The sequence below is a fragment of the Pelodiscus sinensis genome, chromosome 4, assembly GCF_049634645.1.
Source record: "Pelodiscus sinensis isolate JC-2024 chromosome 4, ASM4963464v1, whole genome shotgun sequence".
NCBI lineage: Eukaryota > Metazoa > Chordata > Testudines > Trionychidae > Pelodiscus > Pelodiscus sinensis.
Window position 1 is genome coordinate 6,856,013 of NC_134714.1, and position 17,034 is coordinate 6,873,046.

At 43.4% G+C, this 17,034-nt stretch overlaps 1 protein-coding gene across 1 annotated transcript; it reads left to right on the top strand.

The window, feature by feature from the left end:
* The first annotated feature begins 5,037 nt into the window (after positions 1–5,037).
* Positions 5,038–16,597, top strand: TMX1 (thioredoxin related transmembrane protein 1). The gene is made up of 8 exons (XM_075926186.1): positions 5,038–5,245; positions 6,328–6,443; positions 8,205–8,250; positions 9,000–9,128; positions 10,871–10,916; positions 11,013–11,114; positions 11,226–11,295; positions 12,146–16,597. The coding sequence occupies exons 1-8, from the start codon at positions 5,091–5,093 to the stop codon at positions 12,322–12,324; spliced, it is 843 nt and encodes a 280-aa protein (XP_075782301.1). The 5' UTR covers positions 5,038–5,090; the 3' UTR covers positions 12,325–16,597.
* Positions 16,598–17,034: the final 437 nt, after the last annotated feature.

The following is a 17,034-nucleotide window of genomic DNA, read 5'->3' on the forward strand; positions in this document are numbered from 1 at the left end:
CGTCCCTGGGACAAGAAAGATTTACTGTTACTAAGTGAGACACTAATCTAATTATTGAATAATGCACATTTGGTGCAATCTCTCTGGCATGGCCGATGGATGGTGGTTGTGAGAAGGATGTTGTGATGTGGTATCCTCTCAAGAAGAGGACAAAATTGTTATGTTGTGTAACACCAACAGGCAGAACCAAACCTAGGGAGCTTAGTGCATGAGCCTCTACAGCTTGAGCTAGAAAGCCAGCTGGCTCTCAGTTAAGGCTATAGAGCAGACTCATTCTTTCTCTTTGTAAATGCCTAGGTGCCACTAGATGGGTCAATGAAACACCCCCAGAAGGTGGGTTACAAGATATACTGGCATTAGAACAGGTTCAGTGACGGGCAACCAAAATGTTTAGGGGTTTGGAACGGGTCCCATATGAGGAGAGATTAAAGAGACTGGGACTTTTCAGCTTGGAAAAGAGGAAACTAAGGGGGGTTATGACAGAGTTCTATACAATCATGAGTGATGTGGAGAAAGTGAATAAGGAAAAAGTTATTTACTTGTTCCCATAATGTAAGAACTGGGGGCCACCAAATGAAACTAATGGGCAGCAGGTTTAAAACAAATAAAAGGAAGTTCTTCACACAGCGCAATCTGTGGAACTCCTTGCCTGAGGAAGTTGTGAAGGCTAGGACTATAACAAGGTTTAAAAGAGAACTAGATAAATTCATGGAGGTGAAGTCCATTAATTGCTATTAGCCAGGATGGGTAAGGAATGGGGTCCCTAGCCTCTTTGTCAGAGGATGGAGATGGATGGCAGGAGAGAGATCGCTTGATCATTACCTGTTCGGTTCACTCCCTCTGGGGCACCTGGCATTGGCCAATGTCGGCAGACAGGATACTGGGCTGGATGGACCTTTGGTCTGACCCGTTCTTATGTACAAAATCACACAATAGTGCAATGTTAGTATGTGTAGCATCTATCATCTTGCGAGTCTCAAAATGCATTAAGGAATGTGACACCAGACTGAGCAAGAAGCTGCGTAGAGTATATGCCAATACAGCGACGCTCCACAAAGCAGAATGAAAAGTCCCTAATCCTATCAAATTGCATTGCAATGCAAAACCTGCATTTGTAATTACTGGGCCTAATCTAGCTTCCAATGACGCCAATAGCGCTATTCATGTGCTTACAGTTAAGCCGCTGGGGATAATTCATTTCTACTAGTCCAGGGACAGCTGCATCTTCACTGGATTCTTTCCTGTGGATGGCTAGGTGATGTTTGCCTTGTCCTCCCTCCTTCCAGTTATGGAAAGGAGCACTTGAGGTGCAGAAAATTGTCATCACCTAGCACTAACTCCAGTATAGGCCAAGCCCACTTGGTCACTGCGTAGGTTTCCGATAGCCAGCTTTTCCCAAAGGCCTCGGCTAGAACCCTTTTATTGAATTGGATGCTCTGGATGCATAATGGGTAACATTTCATCGCCTGCAGAATACGAAATACTATGGAATGTGATCGGCGAGCAATTTTTCTGCGTTAGGGTTTGGGTCAGTTTTACTGGGTGCCTAGAATTGTATTCGGCACTAGGTCAGGGGCGTTCAAACTTTTTTTTTTTCTCGTGACCCAGATGAAGACAATTGTTGGTGCCCGCGATCTAACATCATTTGACTAGAGTGCGGAGTGGGGCTGAGGAGGAGAGCTTTGGGATATAGGAGGGGCCGCCGGCTTTGGGGGGGATCAGGGCTGGGCCAGAAGGGGCTAACCTCAAGCAGCTCCTGGTCAGCAGTGCAGCGGGAAGGCTAAGGCAGCTTCCTGCTTCTCCTGGCATCACAAACCATGCTGTCTCCAGAAGCTGCCAGCGGCAGATTCCCATCCAGTGAGAGTGTGGAGCTGGTGTTTGGGGGCAGTGCTCAGAGCTCTGTACGCCCCTCGCCCCCTCGTGCCCTTCTGGGAGCTGGGTCTGTTGCTGGTCTCTTCTGGGGCACTGCGCAGTGTGTGGTGCAGGACAGGGAGGGAGCTGCCTTAGTGTCCCACTGGTCACCTGATCCCCCTGCAGCAATGAGACCCAGCGCCGGCTTCTCGTAATCTGCGGGGGATTCTGCGAAATGAGTGCTATTGATCAACTGGTCAAGGTTAGGTCTCTGATAATATCTCATCCAGCAGTTGCCTGATTTGTATGTATAGCAGTCGGATTGCTGAGATGTCTGTATGGCCAGGCAAGTCACTATGGCTAAACTCTGTTCAGTAGGGTCAGCTCTCAGACAGGTGATGTGAGCATGTTGGTTCTCACATTGCATGTTCAGATTTACGCACTGGACACTTTGTTGTTCAGCTCTGTCTCACCAGATCATGCAGTTGTGTGGGGTTTTTAAATAGACATGCAAGTGGAGCTGTTTGAAACTTTTCAAAATTTCCAAATGCGGGCAATTGCAAATAGTGACATTTTTAGGAAAAGGATTTTAAAAATTGACATTTTGGGAACAATTCGTTTATTTGGGTGGTTGGATTTTTTAAAATTTGGATGATAATTCAGATGTGTGCATTTTTGAGTGTAGGAGAAAAAATGTTTAAGGTTGGGATTTTTTCCCCCCACATTTGTTCCTTTATTTCGTCAACCAGGAACAATTTTTCTAGGCAAGGCATAAGATAAAGAAAAGAACAATTCCTTTATTACATAGGTAAATCCTGGGCTTTTTCCCTCTCCCTTTGAGACCATCCAATCATGTCCAGAATTGATAACATCAGCCATTACTACAAGTCAACCACCCACATTTATAAAGAAACAGGACTGGAGATGTTGGATATTAGAAAAACTGTTTCCCTAGGAGGGTGGTGAAGCACTGGGATGGGTTCCCTAGGGAAGTAGTGGAATCTCCATCCTGAGAGGTTTTTACGTCCCGGCTTGACAAAGCACTGGCTGGGATGATTTAGTTGGGGTTGGTCCTACTTTGGGCAGGGGCTGGAATCGATGACTCCTGAGGTTTCTTCCAGCCCTAGGATTTTATGGTTCTGTGTTCGTGGACATTTAGATTAAAGTAATCTAGAAAAAAGTCACTAGTCACTCAAAGGACTAGCTCCAAAGACAAACAGACTGATACAGACTTGATATAGACACAGGGTAAAGGGAATGCTGTCGGGAGCATTTTTGGGAACTTGAGGACAAGGAGACCTTGAACAAGTCTTACGCACACCAGAATATTGAAGACACATTGCCAGGGACAAGAAGTTACAGTAATTAAGTGATCCTGCCTCATCTTTAATATATTGGTAAATATGGCAAATGCCATTAGCAGGCAAATACAAATTCTCCCCAACACAAGTTCCTCATTCTGCTCAAAAGATACCTCAACTCTGCCACCTTCTGCCTAGCATGAAAAGGAACATGAAAAGCCATTCTTCAGCCACACAGTACACGAGTCCCCGGCTTCATTTGTAATTTCAAATGTCTTAATTTGCATCCCTCTCTCAAAAGAGGGTGCAAGTATAGACATACCCTAAGGCTATGTCTACCCTGCAATGCTATTTCGGGTTACCGGAGTAGTCCGAAATAGCTATCCTGCATCTTCACAGCACGTCCCTTATTTTGGGCTTGCTCTTCTGACAGCCCTGTAAACCTCGTTCTACGAGGAGTAAGGGATGTTCCAGAATAGCGCTTTATTTTGAAATCTGGCACTGTGTAGACAGCACCAAATGATGAAATTAGCTATTTCGAAAGAACATCAAAATAAGATACGTAATTTGTGTAGCTCAAATGGCATTTCTTATTTCAAGTTACGGTGCTGTGTAGTTGCACCCTAAGGTGCCACAGGACTCCTTGTTGTTTTGGTAACAGTTTGTTTTTGTTTTGAATGTCTAAGCTGCTCTGTTATGTTAGCAAAGACGGAGTGAAGAAGCCTCCATTCACTGGAAGTGGAAAGTGGGGAAGTCTGTTTTTCTCTGGGAGTTTGTTCCTGTCTGACTTGCCCTCAAACTATTTTTGCCAGCAACTGTTGAAGGCGGGAGATCTAGTCTGCCCCCTTATCCCAGTTGCGCAACATTTTTACTTCTTCAGTTCTGCTATGAATTGACACGGCCTCTTAGGACACAGCAGCGCAGTGTAACGGTAAATGGCATAAGAAAGGGCTTACGCAGTGGGGCCTGAGTGGCAGAAAGATTAGCTCTTTATTGTCAAATGTCAATGAATGTTAATTTCACCAAATTCACACAAACTGACAAACACACATTTCTATTGGTAATAATCAACATTTACAGATAGAAAAAGTGAAAAAAACGTTGCTTGAGAACTTGAGTTAGATATAAAGATATGTACTCTGTCCGCTTCAAGGTGACGTTGACAATTTTTGTGTTTTTTTTAAGGGTTTATCGGGCTTTTACTTTTTTAATCTCCTTGACCGTGGTTAATTCTTGCCTGACCCTCCCCTCGCTTCCCCTAGCTATGAAAATGTGAGTTGATACACAGCTGGCAATGAAGTTTAAATGCCGCAATGTCACCCAAGCGGGGCGTTCCCACAGCGGAGCCATGTTTTACAGGCTTATCCACAAGCACTGACATCATCTGCAACTCTGGGTTCTAGAGCAGCCTGGGCCAGCGGTTCTAGCATGGTCTAGAGCAGCAGTTCTATCACAACCTGGGACCTGGAAGGCAGAGGCCAGCCACGCCCACAGCCAGTCCCCACCCTCTGCTCCCACATTCTTCTTCCTATTGGCTCCCTAATGTTCTGAGCCCGCCTTTAGCTACTTGTCACTCAGCCTGGACCCGCCCATCTAGGTCTCCGGCCGCCCTTCACTTTTGTCATGCGCAAAGAATGACATGCGCGCTCCACGCTCTGACATGCGCGTCTCGCTCGCTCAGAGCTGGCCCATGAAGGGTGCAGGCGGATGGCTACTCCGAGATGCGCATGCGCCGGGAGTGGCGCCAGTTCGCTCTGGGGGGGAGGGGCGGTCCCAGCCCGGACATGCGCATTCTGGGCTCGTCAGGGCGCTGTCGCCCAGTGCGCGTGCGCCGGGCCTCGCTCTTCCGCTCGCGGCGTTGGGCTTTGGACATGCGCAGTCCGTGCGCCGGCGCTACGAGAACGCGGAAGTGCGCGAGCGCCGGGGCGGCTGCGTAAGATGGCGGCGTCCGTGAGGCGCGGCGCCGCGGGCTGGCTGCTCCTGGCGGCGGGGCTGCTGGCCGGCTCGGGGGCGCGGGCGCGGCGCGGCGAGGTGAAGGCGCTGACGGACGGCTCGTGGCGCGAGCTGCTGCAGGGCGAGTGGATGATCGAATTGTGAGTGCGCCCCTCCCCCTCCCGGGGGCCGCCTCGCGCTCCCGGCATGCCTTGCGCGGTCCCGCCTCCTCCAGCCCCCCCCCCCCCCCGCTGCGCTGCGGGGCCCCGCCTCCTGGCCCCGTGCGGCGGGGAGCGACCCGAGAACAGCCCCCTCCCCCCCGCCCCAGCTGTTGTCTCTCCCCCCGCCCCCCCGGGCCAGCTGTTGTCTCTCTCTCTCCCCCTCCCCCCCCCCCCCGCCCCAGCTGTTGTCTCTCTCTCTCCCCCTCCGCCCCCCCCCGGCCAGCTGTTGTCTTTGCCCCCCCAGGGCCAGCTGTTGTCTCTCTCTTCCCCCCCCCCCCCAGGCAAGGCCAGCTGTTGTCTTTGCGCCCCCCCCCCGGCCAGCTGTTGTCTCTCTCCCCGCCCCCCCCGGCCAGCTGTTGTCTTTGCCCCCCCCAGGGCCAGCTGTTGTCTCTCTCCTCCCCCCTCGTTCCCCAGGCAGGGCCAGTTGTTCTCTACCTCTGACAGGTGCTGCCTAACCTCTCCGCACACTTCTGCTGCCTCCTGAGACAAGCTGTCCGGGGCTTGGCTCCCCTGGCGTCTCAGCTACATCTCCCGTGGCGGGGGGCTGGTAACTGGGGTGGTTCTTCTCATCTATGATGCCTGTGTCTCAGGCAGGATGGGGTTGTTTTTTTTTAAACTGAGGCAAGTTTCTCCTTTGAGCAGACTCCTTTCGGTGGCCCTCGCAGTCTGCCATACGCAGTTTTGCTAACACAGTTGTTCTCCTCCTGGGCAATTGTTACTCAGAAGTAGTAAAGGTGGCGAGTTCATAAAGCCTGAGGAGAAGAGTCAAAGATGCAGTGATAGCTGTGAGTTGACTCTTGGGTAATCAGCTCTTTAGTTTGTTTAATCCTTGTCCGTTAACAAAGGGGCAGCCACACCTCATTTTAATTGCTCACTAACCCTGAGTGGGAGTCTGTATTAAGAGATATTAAGTCATTAGACACATTGCTTGCAGTTCGGTGTTTTATATTCTAGGTTTTACTCTGGATAAAATAGCATCCTGTTTTCTCCCACTACACTCTGAGACAGGCTTTATTTTTCAGTTATGCTCCCTGGTGTCCTGCCTGTCAGAATCTGCAGCCTGAATGGGAAAAGTTTTCTGAATGGGGGGAAGATCTTGAGATTAACATTGCAAAAGTGGATGTCACAGAACAGCCAGGTGATCCCTGTTTCTTTGTTTTGGTATATAACACTATACAGATGTTTATACTTTGTGCATCACCCAGAGGTTGTGCTGCTTCATATGCCTTTTTTTTTTTGGTGTGGTAGTAATAAAATGAAATGTTGAGCTTACTTGTTTTAAATAAAATAAGTAGAGGCATTGGCAATAATACAGATACAGCATCCTTAATTGGAGAGACTATTAACAATATTTATGAGTGAGATTTTTCAAATATGCTTAACTGACTTAGAAGCACAAGTGCTAAAAGTCAACAGGAGCTTCTCTTAGAGAGAGAAAGAGAGAGACAGACTTTGCTCTGAAGACCTTAGTCTAAATTGACAGATAAGAGGTGAAGCAGGCAGACACAGGTGAAATAACTTCAGCCCAAAGTCACATAGCTTATCAGTACAGGCAGTCCCCGGGTTACGTACAAGATAGGGACTGTAGGTTTGTTCTTAAGTTGAATCTGTATGTAAGTCGGAACTGGCGTCCAGATTCAGCCGCTGCTGAAACTGACCAGCGGCTGACTACAGGAAGCCCGAGGCAGAGTTGCTCTGCCCCGGGCTTCCTGGAATCAGCCTCTGATCAGTTTCAACAGGCTGAATCTGGACGCCAGTTCCGACTTACATACAGATTCAACTTAAGAACCCCAGGCGTCCCCAAGTCAGCTGCTGCTGAAACCGATCAGCGGCTGATTCCAGGAAGCCAGGGGCAGAACAACTCTGCCTCGGGCTTCCTGTAGTCAGCGCTGGTCAGTTTCAGCAGCGGCTGACTTGGGGACGCCTGGGGCAGAGCAGCTGGGGTGCTGCTGGGTTGGTCCAGTAGCGCCCAGAGCGGCGCTGCGGGACCGACCGGCAGCGCCCCAGCTGCTCTACCACAGGCGTCCAGAGAAAAGCCTGGACTGCTGGGGGGGGGGGGCATACTAGCTGCGACCCTCCCTCCCCCCCCCCCAGCAGACCAGGGAGGCGCAGGCGGGGGACTGAGACGCACCGCGGTCCCGCCGCCCGGGTCCTCTGTGGCTTTGCTCCCCATCTCCCTGGTCTGCTGGAGACCAGGGAGACGGGAAGCAAAGCCTCAAAGGACGCTGGCAGTGGGACAGCCGCGGCGGGTCTGGGCTGTCCGCTGCCCACGTGCTCCCCGGCTTTGCTCCCCGTCTCCCTGGTCTGCTGGTGTCCAGAAGACCAGGGAGACGGGCAGCAAACCTAGTTCGTAACTGCGGATCCGACATAAGTCGGATCCGCGTAACTCGAGGACTGCCTGTACAGAGCTGGGAATAGAACTCAGGACTTCTGTCTTCCTGTCAAATGCCGTATCCATAGATGGTGCTTTCTTTCCAGGATATGTGTGTCAGTTTGCACTTATATAATTACGGGTGAACTGATATTGTGCATTTTTTGTCAAGATTGCTATGGCCTTGTCTACACTGCAGCAGTCCATCCACCAGCCGTCGATTTATCCCGTCTACTGTAGAAGCGATAAATCGATATCTGAGAGTGCTCTTGTCAATGCTGGTACTTCACCAAGATAAGAGTAGCTGGCATCGACGGGAGAGCAATCTCCGCTGACTTTACTGCACACAAGGTGCTGCAGTAAGTACATGGACTTCTGCTACGCTATTCGCATAGCTGAAGTAGATCCACAGTACAGATAAGTGTAGACAAGGCCTTAAATGTGTTTGTGTCTAACAGCTTACTTCATCCCCTCACTCACCAGTTCAAAGTGCTTTAACATTTTAAAAACTGCTGTTTCCTCCTGCAGGTCTGAGTGGGCGATTTGTCATAACAGCACTTCCTACCATCTATCAGTAAGTATTCAAGATCTACAGTAATAGAGAAAATTTGGGTATTTTTGTAATAAATGTTGTATTTCTTGAAAAGATGATTCTATATATTTTGTTTGCTTTATTGAGGGGGCTTTTTACTGTGGAGAGTGGGAAGTCTTGAAGCTCTCTGTAGGGTTAATAATAACAACAGGAGTGCTGTGGTACCTTTAAAGACTAACAGATTTATTTGGGCATAAGCTTTTGTGGGGGGGAAAAAACACTTAATCAGATGCAGCATATTCAGATGCTCAAATAAATCTTAGTCTTTAAGATGTCCCAAAGTCTGTCTTTGTTTTTTGATACAATCACTTAGCCTGCATAGCATGGACCATAGAATATCATCCAGTGTTGTGGGTTGTTTTTTGGGGGGGACAGGTAATCCATATCTTGACCGTGACCTATCTGTGTAGTGGGTGCTTCCATTTTTTAAGCTTTGTGTCTGTTAGCTGGTTTCAGTGCTGCTGTTGCATGAAGCACTGGGAAGAGTATCCTCTTTCGGTAGCAACACTATATGAGTTTAATAAATATCCTATACGATGCTGGTTAAATGATGTTGGTTGCTTTCAGTTTTAAAAGTCAAGATTCTTAGAAAAATAAGAGAGTGATTACAGGATTAAAATGTCATTGAACAGAAATGGTTGCTACAAGAATGGTGTACTGCACCTCTACTTAATAGTTGTAGTGTGTCTGAGATCCTAAGATACTTGTCTAATGTTTTCCTCTTTGAACAGTTGTAAAGACGGAGAGTTTAGGAGGTACCAGGGCCCAAGAACTAAAAGTGACTTCATAAATTTCATCAGTGACCAAGAATGGAAGTCTATTGAACCAGTTTCTTCTTGGTTTGGTCCTTCCTCTTTTCTGTGAGTATCAGTAACTAGATTATTTTTGCCACCAGGCATATGCACTTTCAAGGTTGAGACTTTGATTGATGTGCAATAGCAGTGTTGGGTTCACCTTAAAAGCGTTAATGTAACTTTTTGTTCCCTGTTCAACTTAGTCTGTCTCAGGGACTATTATGCTGGTAAAAATAATCAGAGAATAGTGCACTTCAGTCAACCCTCACATACGTTCTTCAGCAGGTGTGGGGAGAAGTAAAATAAAGCTGACATACCGGGGATTTCCCTGTGCAAGGACAGTTTAATGTCCTTTTTGCAGAGTTCAGAATTTGACACTCTGTTTTTGTTGAGCTGTGCAGGTTTTTCATAACTAGTGCATTTGTTCTGCATGTTTGTGTAGAGCAGTTAAAAATTTGGAAAGAGCATTGTGTTTGCTAGTGATAATTTGGCTAGCAGTGTAAGGAATATGTGAAGGCAGATCAAGTTCAACTGGGATGGGTGCAGGCTGGGAACTGTGATACTGATTGTCCTCCAGTCTCAAAACAATAGTGCTGTTTGGAATGCTATCTAGCCATCCAGTGGTTTTGAGGCACATTGCAACAGCAGCAGATTGCTTTCTTTTAAGTACTGCTATTCTCCTATCCTGTAAATGCTGTGAACTATATCGTTATTTTGGGGGCAGGATGGGATAATAGATTGAGAATTGCATAGCAAAATGGCAGCCATAATCAAGATTATATAATCTGATTTTGGCAAACACAAATTCTGATTTTGGCAAACACAAATTCTTGTATCTTGGACTAGTTTGACAGTTCTGAGAGCATGGGCTAAATAGTAATATTAGGAGCTTTTCTCTATGCATGCACACACTGTTCATATAATAGCCTTTCTGCAGCTAGGTTAACATCAGTGGCAGTCCTGCTCAGTGTTTCTGTGCAATCACCTTTAGGCCTGAAATCTTTGGCCTTTGGTGTATGTATGTCTTTTTAAAAGTCAAGGAAAATTGCAACATCTGTTTTACAAAGGTGTGAAAACACTTCTCCCATTTTATCTGTTTGGAAGTCAAGATGCCTGAGTTTGGAGACTTGGTATTTAACTAATCTCAATGGAAGAGTTGGTTCACAACCAAGTATGACACAAGTAGGCTACTAACTATATTAGGATCAAGTGTACAATAGAAATCTTCAATGTTTGTACCTTAGTCACTATTCATGCCTCTTTTTCATGAGTGCACTTTTGTACGTGTTAGTTACTTGAAAACAAACATAATTGGTACTGTATAGGTACTGCTTGCTCCAAGTAAGAAAACCTAAGCATTTACAAATAAGTTGCACCTGCCGGCCCAGGCACTATAAGTTCTAGGTGGCATGAGGATTTGTAGCTGTCAGAAGCTTTCAGAAGAAATATACTCCGATACCAAATAATACCCAACTCCTGTAATGGAGACCTGTTTCTAGAGCCCTGGAAATCCACCAGATACCAGTTTTTGTGGCTCATGGATGGATGCAGAATGATTTTGGGTAAAGGCCTGCAACTCTGTTAGATATCCATGGATCACTTTTTGTGGATCATGATCTGATGCAGATACAAATTTTGTATCCATGCAGGCCTCTAACTATTTCAGAATAAAGTAGAAGGATAAAGAAGTGGTTAGGAAAACACCTTGATATTTTGTCTGATCAGTAGTAATCAGCATGAAATGTTCATTCTTCTGATTTATCTAAAAAAAGCAGTCTACAGTTTCACTCTCTTCTGATTTATTTCAGGATGAGCAGTATGTCTGCTTTGTTTCAGTTGTCAATGTGGATCAGGGTATGTGCTGCAAATCTGATTTTTGTTTAACTTTAATGAAGACAAACTTGGTATTCTGCCATTCTTGAAATGACTAATGTATTTCTTCCATTTTAGCATTGCCACAGTTATTTTACAGAAAACGTGGGCATACCAGTTTGGGGATCATATGCTATTTTTGCATTGGCAACTCTGTTTTCAGGACTGATACTTGGACTTGTAAGTACAAAAAATTTCAGAGATGAGAAATAAAAGCTGCTTTTTGTATAGAATGATGGATTAATGCAATATAGAAGTTCAGAATTATTAAATGAGAACTTTCCTTTTCAGATCATGGTATTTTTAGCCGACTGTCTCTGTCCATCCAAAAGGCACAGACCACAGCAACACTCTCATCAAAGTAAGAATGCTATGTACAGTATTTCTAAGGATTTAATTTTGATGAAGCATGTCAGTGAATAAATCCTTGTGTAATAAAATGGGTATATAATATCAGGCTTATTATTGCTGGCCATGACACCTTAACAGTGACATCAGTGATATTACATACTCGTGTGACTTATCTAGTGTCTAGGCTTCATAATAAAATCATAATTGGGGTTACCAGAGCAAATGTTGTTTACCATAGACTTCAGATGGTGAAAAATGACTTTTGTATTTGGAGGCTATTTCCTGTTTCATTACCTCAGATTTAATAGAGTAAGCTAAAAGTTTGAACTTCAGCATGTTTTAATTCAATTCCAGTGAATGATCCCAGAGTGGAACTTGTAGTCAGATTGAGGACAAAAGAAGACATGCCTCTTTTTAAAAGGAGGGACTTAGATCTGTAAACCTGATGCAGGAATTTAGTTTAAGATGCTTCGCTCAGAGCTATTCAAGTGAGGTGCGATAGTAATGGGGATTGCTTAATCACTGTTACAAAGACTAGAGAAGAAGGCTCAGCCATATATACCTCAAACCAGTGCAGTTAGGTTGCCTGTCCCAAACATGAGGCAGTCTTATGGCAGGTCATATTCACTCAGTAATTCAGGAACGCTAGCTACGTAATTCCTTTGGTGGCAATTAATCTCTTTAGGCATTTTACGTTTGGTATTAGAATTCCCAACTTCTGCTGGTTTGTGATTAAGGTAGTTAGTATGCCTAGCCTGCTGAAGTTAATATTCATGTGTATCGGAATTCCTAGGCAGACCTTTTTGATGCTTCATAAACAAATAAGTTTTGAGATGAAGGTACTTTCTTTTTCTCCCAAGAAAAATTAATTCCAGAATCAGCCCGGCTCTTGAAAAAACTGGATGAAGAACAAGAAGCAGATGACGAGGATCCTTCAGATGATGAAGCAGAGAGTCAAGAGGTGATAGACAGAAACTCTTCAACAAATGCTGTCAGACAGCGTCCTGTGAACCTTGCTGCTGCAACAGATGCATCATAGTTTTGTATACTGGAGAGTTTTTTGAGGAACAAAAGGTGTGGAATGTACCAGACCCTTCTGCTTGAAGAGAGCTGAAACTTACGTTGCTGTACTGTTTGCTCATCAGTTTCAGAAAAAGCTACCTTTAAAACAAGGCTGTGGCATCAGGTATTCAAAGCTGAAATTTACTGTTGCAACTGATGGAACCCAATGCCATATGTCTGTGGATTGTTGCTAAGAAAGTTTATGTATGGCTTTTTGAAAAATTCATTCTGTGGTTGAGTTGTACAAAATGCAAAACCAGCATTTTGGCAGTATTCTAGAATATTAGCGAAGAAAATGCACTAACATGTTTGCCTGCTAAAGCATTTGAAAAGATTTCTCTGTGTAAATCTTTCCAGATTCATTCTAAAGAAATGCTGTAAAAATGTCCTCAAGTTACAGGACCTTTTCCCAGTTTTTCTGATAAAAATGTACTATAAACTATTTCCAGTGCACTGTTCTGTTAGATAAGTATAATATTGAATGCAGCAAGAAAATTTCCTTACACCAAATAATGCAAACTTAGGTTATTCTCTAACAAAAAATAAAGAGCTGAGACCAATATGCCTCATATTGGAGTCTTAAAAACTGAAAAGTGGCTTGTTAGTGCCAATCAATTGCCTGTTATTTAGGATTGCCCTGTTACGAAACTTGAGTTTTTGCTTCTTAATGTAGACCATTTTTATTCTGTTCCATATTACTCTTTCCTTTCTCTTTTAAATCATATTTAAATAAATATGATTTAAAAAAACTGGAAGTCAAAGTGGTGGAAAAATGTGAAATCTTCAGTTCTGTGCTCAGTTTTTCAGAAGCTTTTGGTACTAAGCTTCCTAATTATCTTTCTTTTTCTTTTTTTTTTTTTTAATGTTCCTTGATATGGAGTCACGGTGCAAAGCCACGGTGTGTGTTTGTAGCATCTGATATAGTAGCTAAAATATTTCTGGTTGCTTTTCTTAACTATTGAGTAGAATGGTATTTTTCTACTTTTGCGTTCAAATAAAAAAATGCTTAATTTTTTATTTGAATGTTTCCTAGATAACTAAAGTGCATGAGTATGTTATAGATGAAGAAAGCTGGAGGCTTGATCTTCTGCGCTCAAACAGAAACTGCACACTTTCTCCTGTTAAACATTTAGTGTGGAAAAACTGTTAAAATAGTTACTCCTTCCAGGTCCTCAGTTGATACATTTCCAGAGTTTGGAGTTCAGAGCATCTCATTTTCTCAAGTTACAGGACCTTTGTATTGATTGCGCAGAGAACTTTCAATGCCTGTCTCTTGGCCTACAGGCCCAGCTATTCTTTTCAAACACCACAGGGCAGGTGGTTTCTTGCCTTTCAGGATCACCCTAATGAAGCTAATTTTATTTATTTTCACTTCTGTGGTATTGCAATATGGATAATTCTAACCCCTTTATTAAAACAAATGAAAATCTGGTCCTGAGGAGTTAAATGATTCCTATAACAATGTTCAGCTATGATCTTTTTTCCATGATACCTCTGTACTCTGATCCAGTAAAGTGTCTGCCTGTTTCATATTACTTTAAGGAGCTGTTTGTTCCTTTAGATTTTAGTAAAGGTTCGTTTTCCATGAGACATCACTAAAAGGTAACATGCTATATAAACATGCTCTTTAAAATAGTCCTAAACATTTTCCCTAACTACAGTTCAAAGCTTTTGTAGCTTTCAGTTAAGATAGCGATGCTCCATATCAGTCTGTTGAAGTGAGTACTCTTAACTATGGTGTCTTCTGACTACAGTGAGGTGACCATGCAGTCAAAGCTGAGAACAGCAAAGGCCGGTACTCTAACTACTCAGCCACCACGATGAAGGTCTGTCATGTGCATTGTGAAGCTAATATGAAATACCTTGCACTACACAGAAATATCTTGCCAGTTGTATTGTCTTTTTCAGAGGAGTAGAATCTCCTAAATGGCCCAAAGGAGATACACAAGTTCTGAGCTTCTCAATTAAAGGTGTAATTCTTCTACTCTGAGACCGGATTCAAATGGCATATGGCAGTTCCCTGCCTGTCTCAGTGACTCCACCTCAGACTGGCTTAATTTACCAGTAGAGTTCTCTGCCTGCCTAAGTGCCAGTTCCCTCAGTTTATTCTGCATTTGGAAAGCTGTCGCAATTCAACCGCATTATATTATGAGCATGTGCCAAGTGTGTCCTTTAATGCTGCCATCTTGGTTTTCTCTTAGAGGGCCATTTTAAACGAAATTAATATATAATGTCTCCATTATCCTTCTAAGGATTATTTGTTCTGATAGATGGTGAGTGTTACTACTGGAATTCTGCATTAGAGAGCCAAAACCAATGAAGATCTCTGTTGCTAATTTCTGAAGTGGTGGTTACAAGTGAAAGATTGCTGCATAGAGTAGGTACAACTTTTAAAAATAGCAGACACACAGTTCTTGCTGGTCGTCAGTGCTGGCGGAAAGATGAAACATCTTAATTGCAAACAGTAAATCTGGTCTGGAATCACTAAAAGGCTCTACTCATGGAAATTATGGTGCCCATTTTAATAATTTTTCACCGCAGAATGACACTTTGAAACCAGAAATGTCCTAACAATATTACTAATTACTTCTAGCAGAGACCAACTGAGAACAAGTCGCTATTAATGAATAACCAAGAGATGTGGAGAGGTTACATTAAAACAAACGTGCTCAGCATTTACAAATACTGTGGTTGGTTTACTACATTGAAAGTCATAAGGGACACTTGAAGTGTCTTAGTCATGTCTTGAAAACACTTCTTCGCAATAAATGACAAAATATGCATTTGTATGTCAGTCAGATCTTGAATCAACCTGCATACTGTGATTATAAAAACATGAGATTCAACTCAGCAGGTATGTTCTGCTGTCAAACAGATCCTCCAGGGACAGTCTCAGAAGTACAAGAAAATGATTAGCTATGAACTGTGTCCTAGTACTTCCTGTTAATCTCGTTTTTGTTAATTTTGGAGCTGTTGATTTGATTTTAAGTTCTGTTTTGGCATTTGTGAAGTTACATTGTTGTAGTTACACTTTCAGTAAGGTAACTCAATCTATTTTGGTCAGCTTTTTAGTTGAATTGTGTTCCTACATTTTAGAATACCAAAACTAATGTGTGTAAAATGGTGCCCCATATAATTAATGCACTTGAGATTTTTATGGGAATTGCCTTAAATACTGTAGTCTAGATCATTGTTTACCAGTAAAATAAAGCAATAACTTATGATTTATTAGGGAGAAGCAGCACTTTATTTGATGAGACATTTTGTTCAGCAGTCAAACTTTCATTTAATTTCAGAGAGGCAGATAGAGCTGCATGTTCTCAATATGGAAAAGTACTTATTACAGATTTGAAATACTGTTTAACCTAGCCTTCCATATGTGCAAATGTAGCTGCTGCTTACAGATGCAGATGTTAGTTTTAACCAAGTAAATTTGTGTACTGTATAAAACAGTCTCTTTTGCCAAGTTACAGCTTTTAAGTGAAGGGGGGAAAAATGTTTTCTTGCTGTTTTCTCTTGCCAGTCTAACATTTGCATAACTTGTCTTTGATTTTCCACTTTTCTAAATGCATTCCTGCCATCCAGGCAAATGATTGAGTTAATTTAAAAATTGCCCCTCAGACATAAGGGTCATTAATTCTGAGTTGTGTGAATACTGCCTTTGTATTACAGAGTTTGCACCTGTGATTGTGGAAATGCTGCATTTAGGTCAATAGGCCAGCTTCATAGGCTCTTCCTCACTGTCTGTCAATCCTTCTTTCATACCTTCACCATGCAATAATAGGTCCTGTGACTATATGAAGTTTCTTCATTTCATCTACACAGAATTACTGTATGCACAAGTTGTTTATCACTCCCCTCATACTGCAGTGTAACAAAGGTATGTTAAATAAGACCCTGTCCTTTATCAGTTTGTGTTTGTAATGTTTGAATATTGCTTTTATAAAAGACAGACTCCCCTTTTCATTCTATTTGGGCTTGAAATGTTATTGTACCTCCTACAGCCGTGTGATGGCCCATACTAACTGGTGTAACATACTGTTTTTAAAGTTGCTTTGTCAAAGCTTCTAAAATATATATTCTGTTGAAACAATGACTACCAGCCTTGGATTCATGAGGGTTTTTTTGGTGAATTTTGAACACGTATTTGGGGTTGGCTTCGCTTTCTACTGCCAGAACAAAGCCAAGCAGATATTCCAATGCAAAACAACACATTGTAACATCATACAGTTAATAAAATAGTTCTACTATGTCTGACTCTCTTTTTAAAGGAGAAATGTTGACTGACATTTTAAATTAAAGTTGCGGTGAAATCTTGTCGCTTTTAAAAATCGAGAATAACATATCTTACTGTAATGTGGCCTGGTCATTGAGCAGCAGCTAGATACTTCCCAATGTTCATGGGAATCTTCCTCCTAAAAGGGTGTTAAAGACAGACAAGTTTGCAAAGTTTGACTCTCCTTACCATGGTCTACAGCCCTATGCTGTGAAACTTCCACAATCAAATGAATTTGAATTGTTTTGAGTGATTGTCTACATTCCCGCTCCTGACAACAAAATGTTTGCACTAGGCCATGGTGCAGCAAGCTACCTTACTAATGGGATACTTTTAGAATACTTTAGGCAGTGTCAAATGCACCCCAGTGAGTGTGTGGGGCTGAAGACAGTGCTGCCAGGGAAAAAGCAG

Coding starts and splice junctions, on each gene's coding strand:
- TMX1 (XM_075926186.1), top strand. CDS start 5,091: ATGGCGGCGTCCGTGAGGCGCGGCGCCGCGGGCTGGCTGCTCCTGGCG. Junction 6,444..8,204: donor GGATGTCACAGAACAGCCAG/GTGATCCCTGTT, acceptor TTCCTCCTGCAG/GTCTGAGTGGGCGATTTGTC. Junction 9,129..10,870: donor TTTGGTCCTTCCTCTTTTCT/GTGAGTATCAGT, acceptor GATTTATTTCAG/GATGAGCAGTATGTCTGCTT.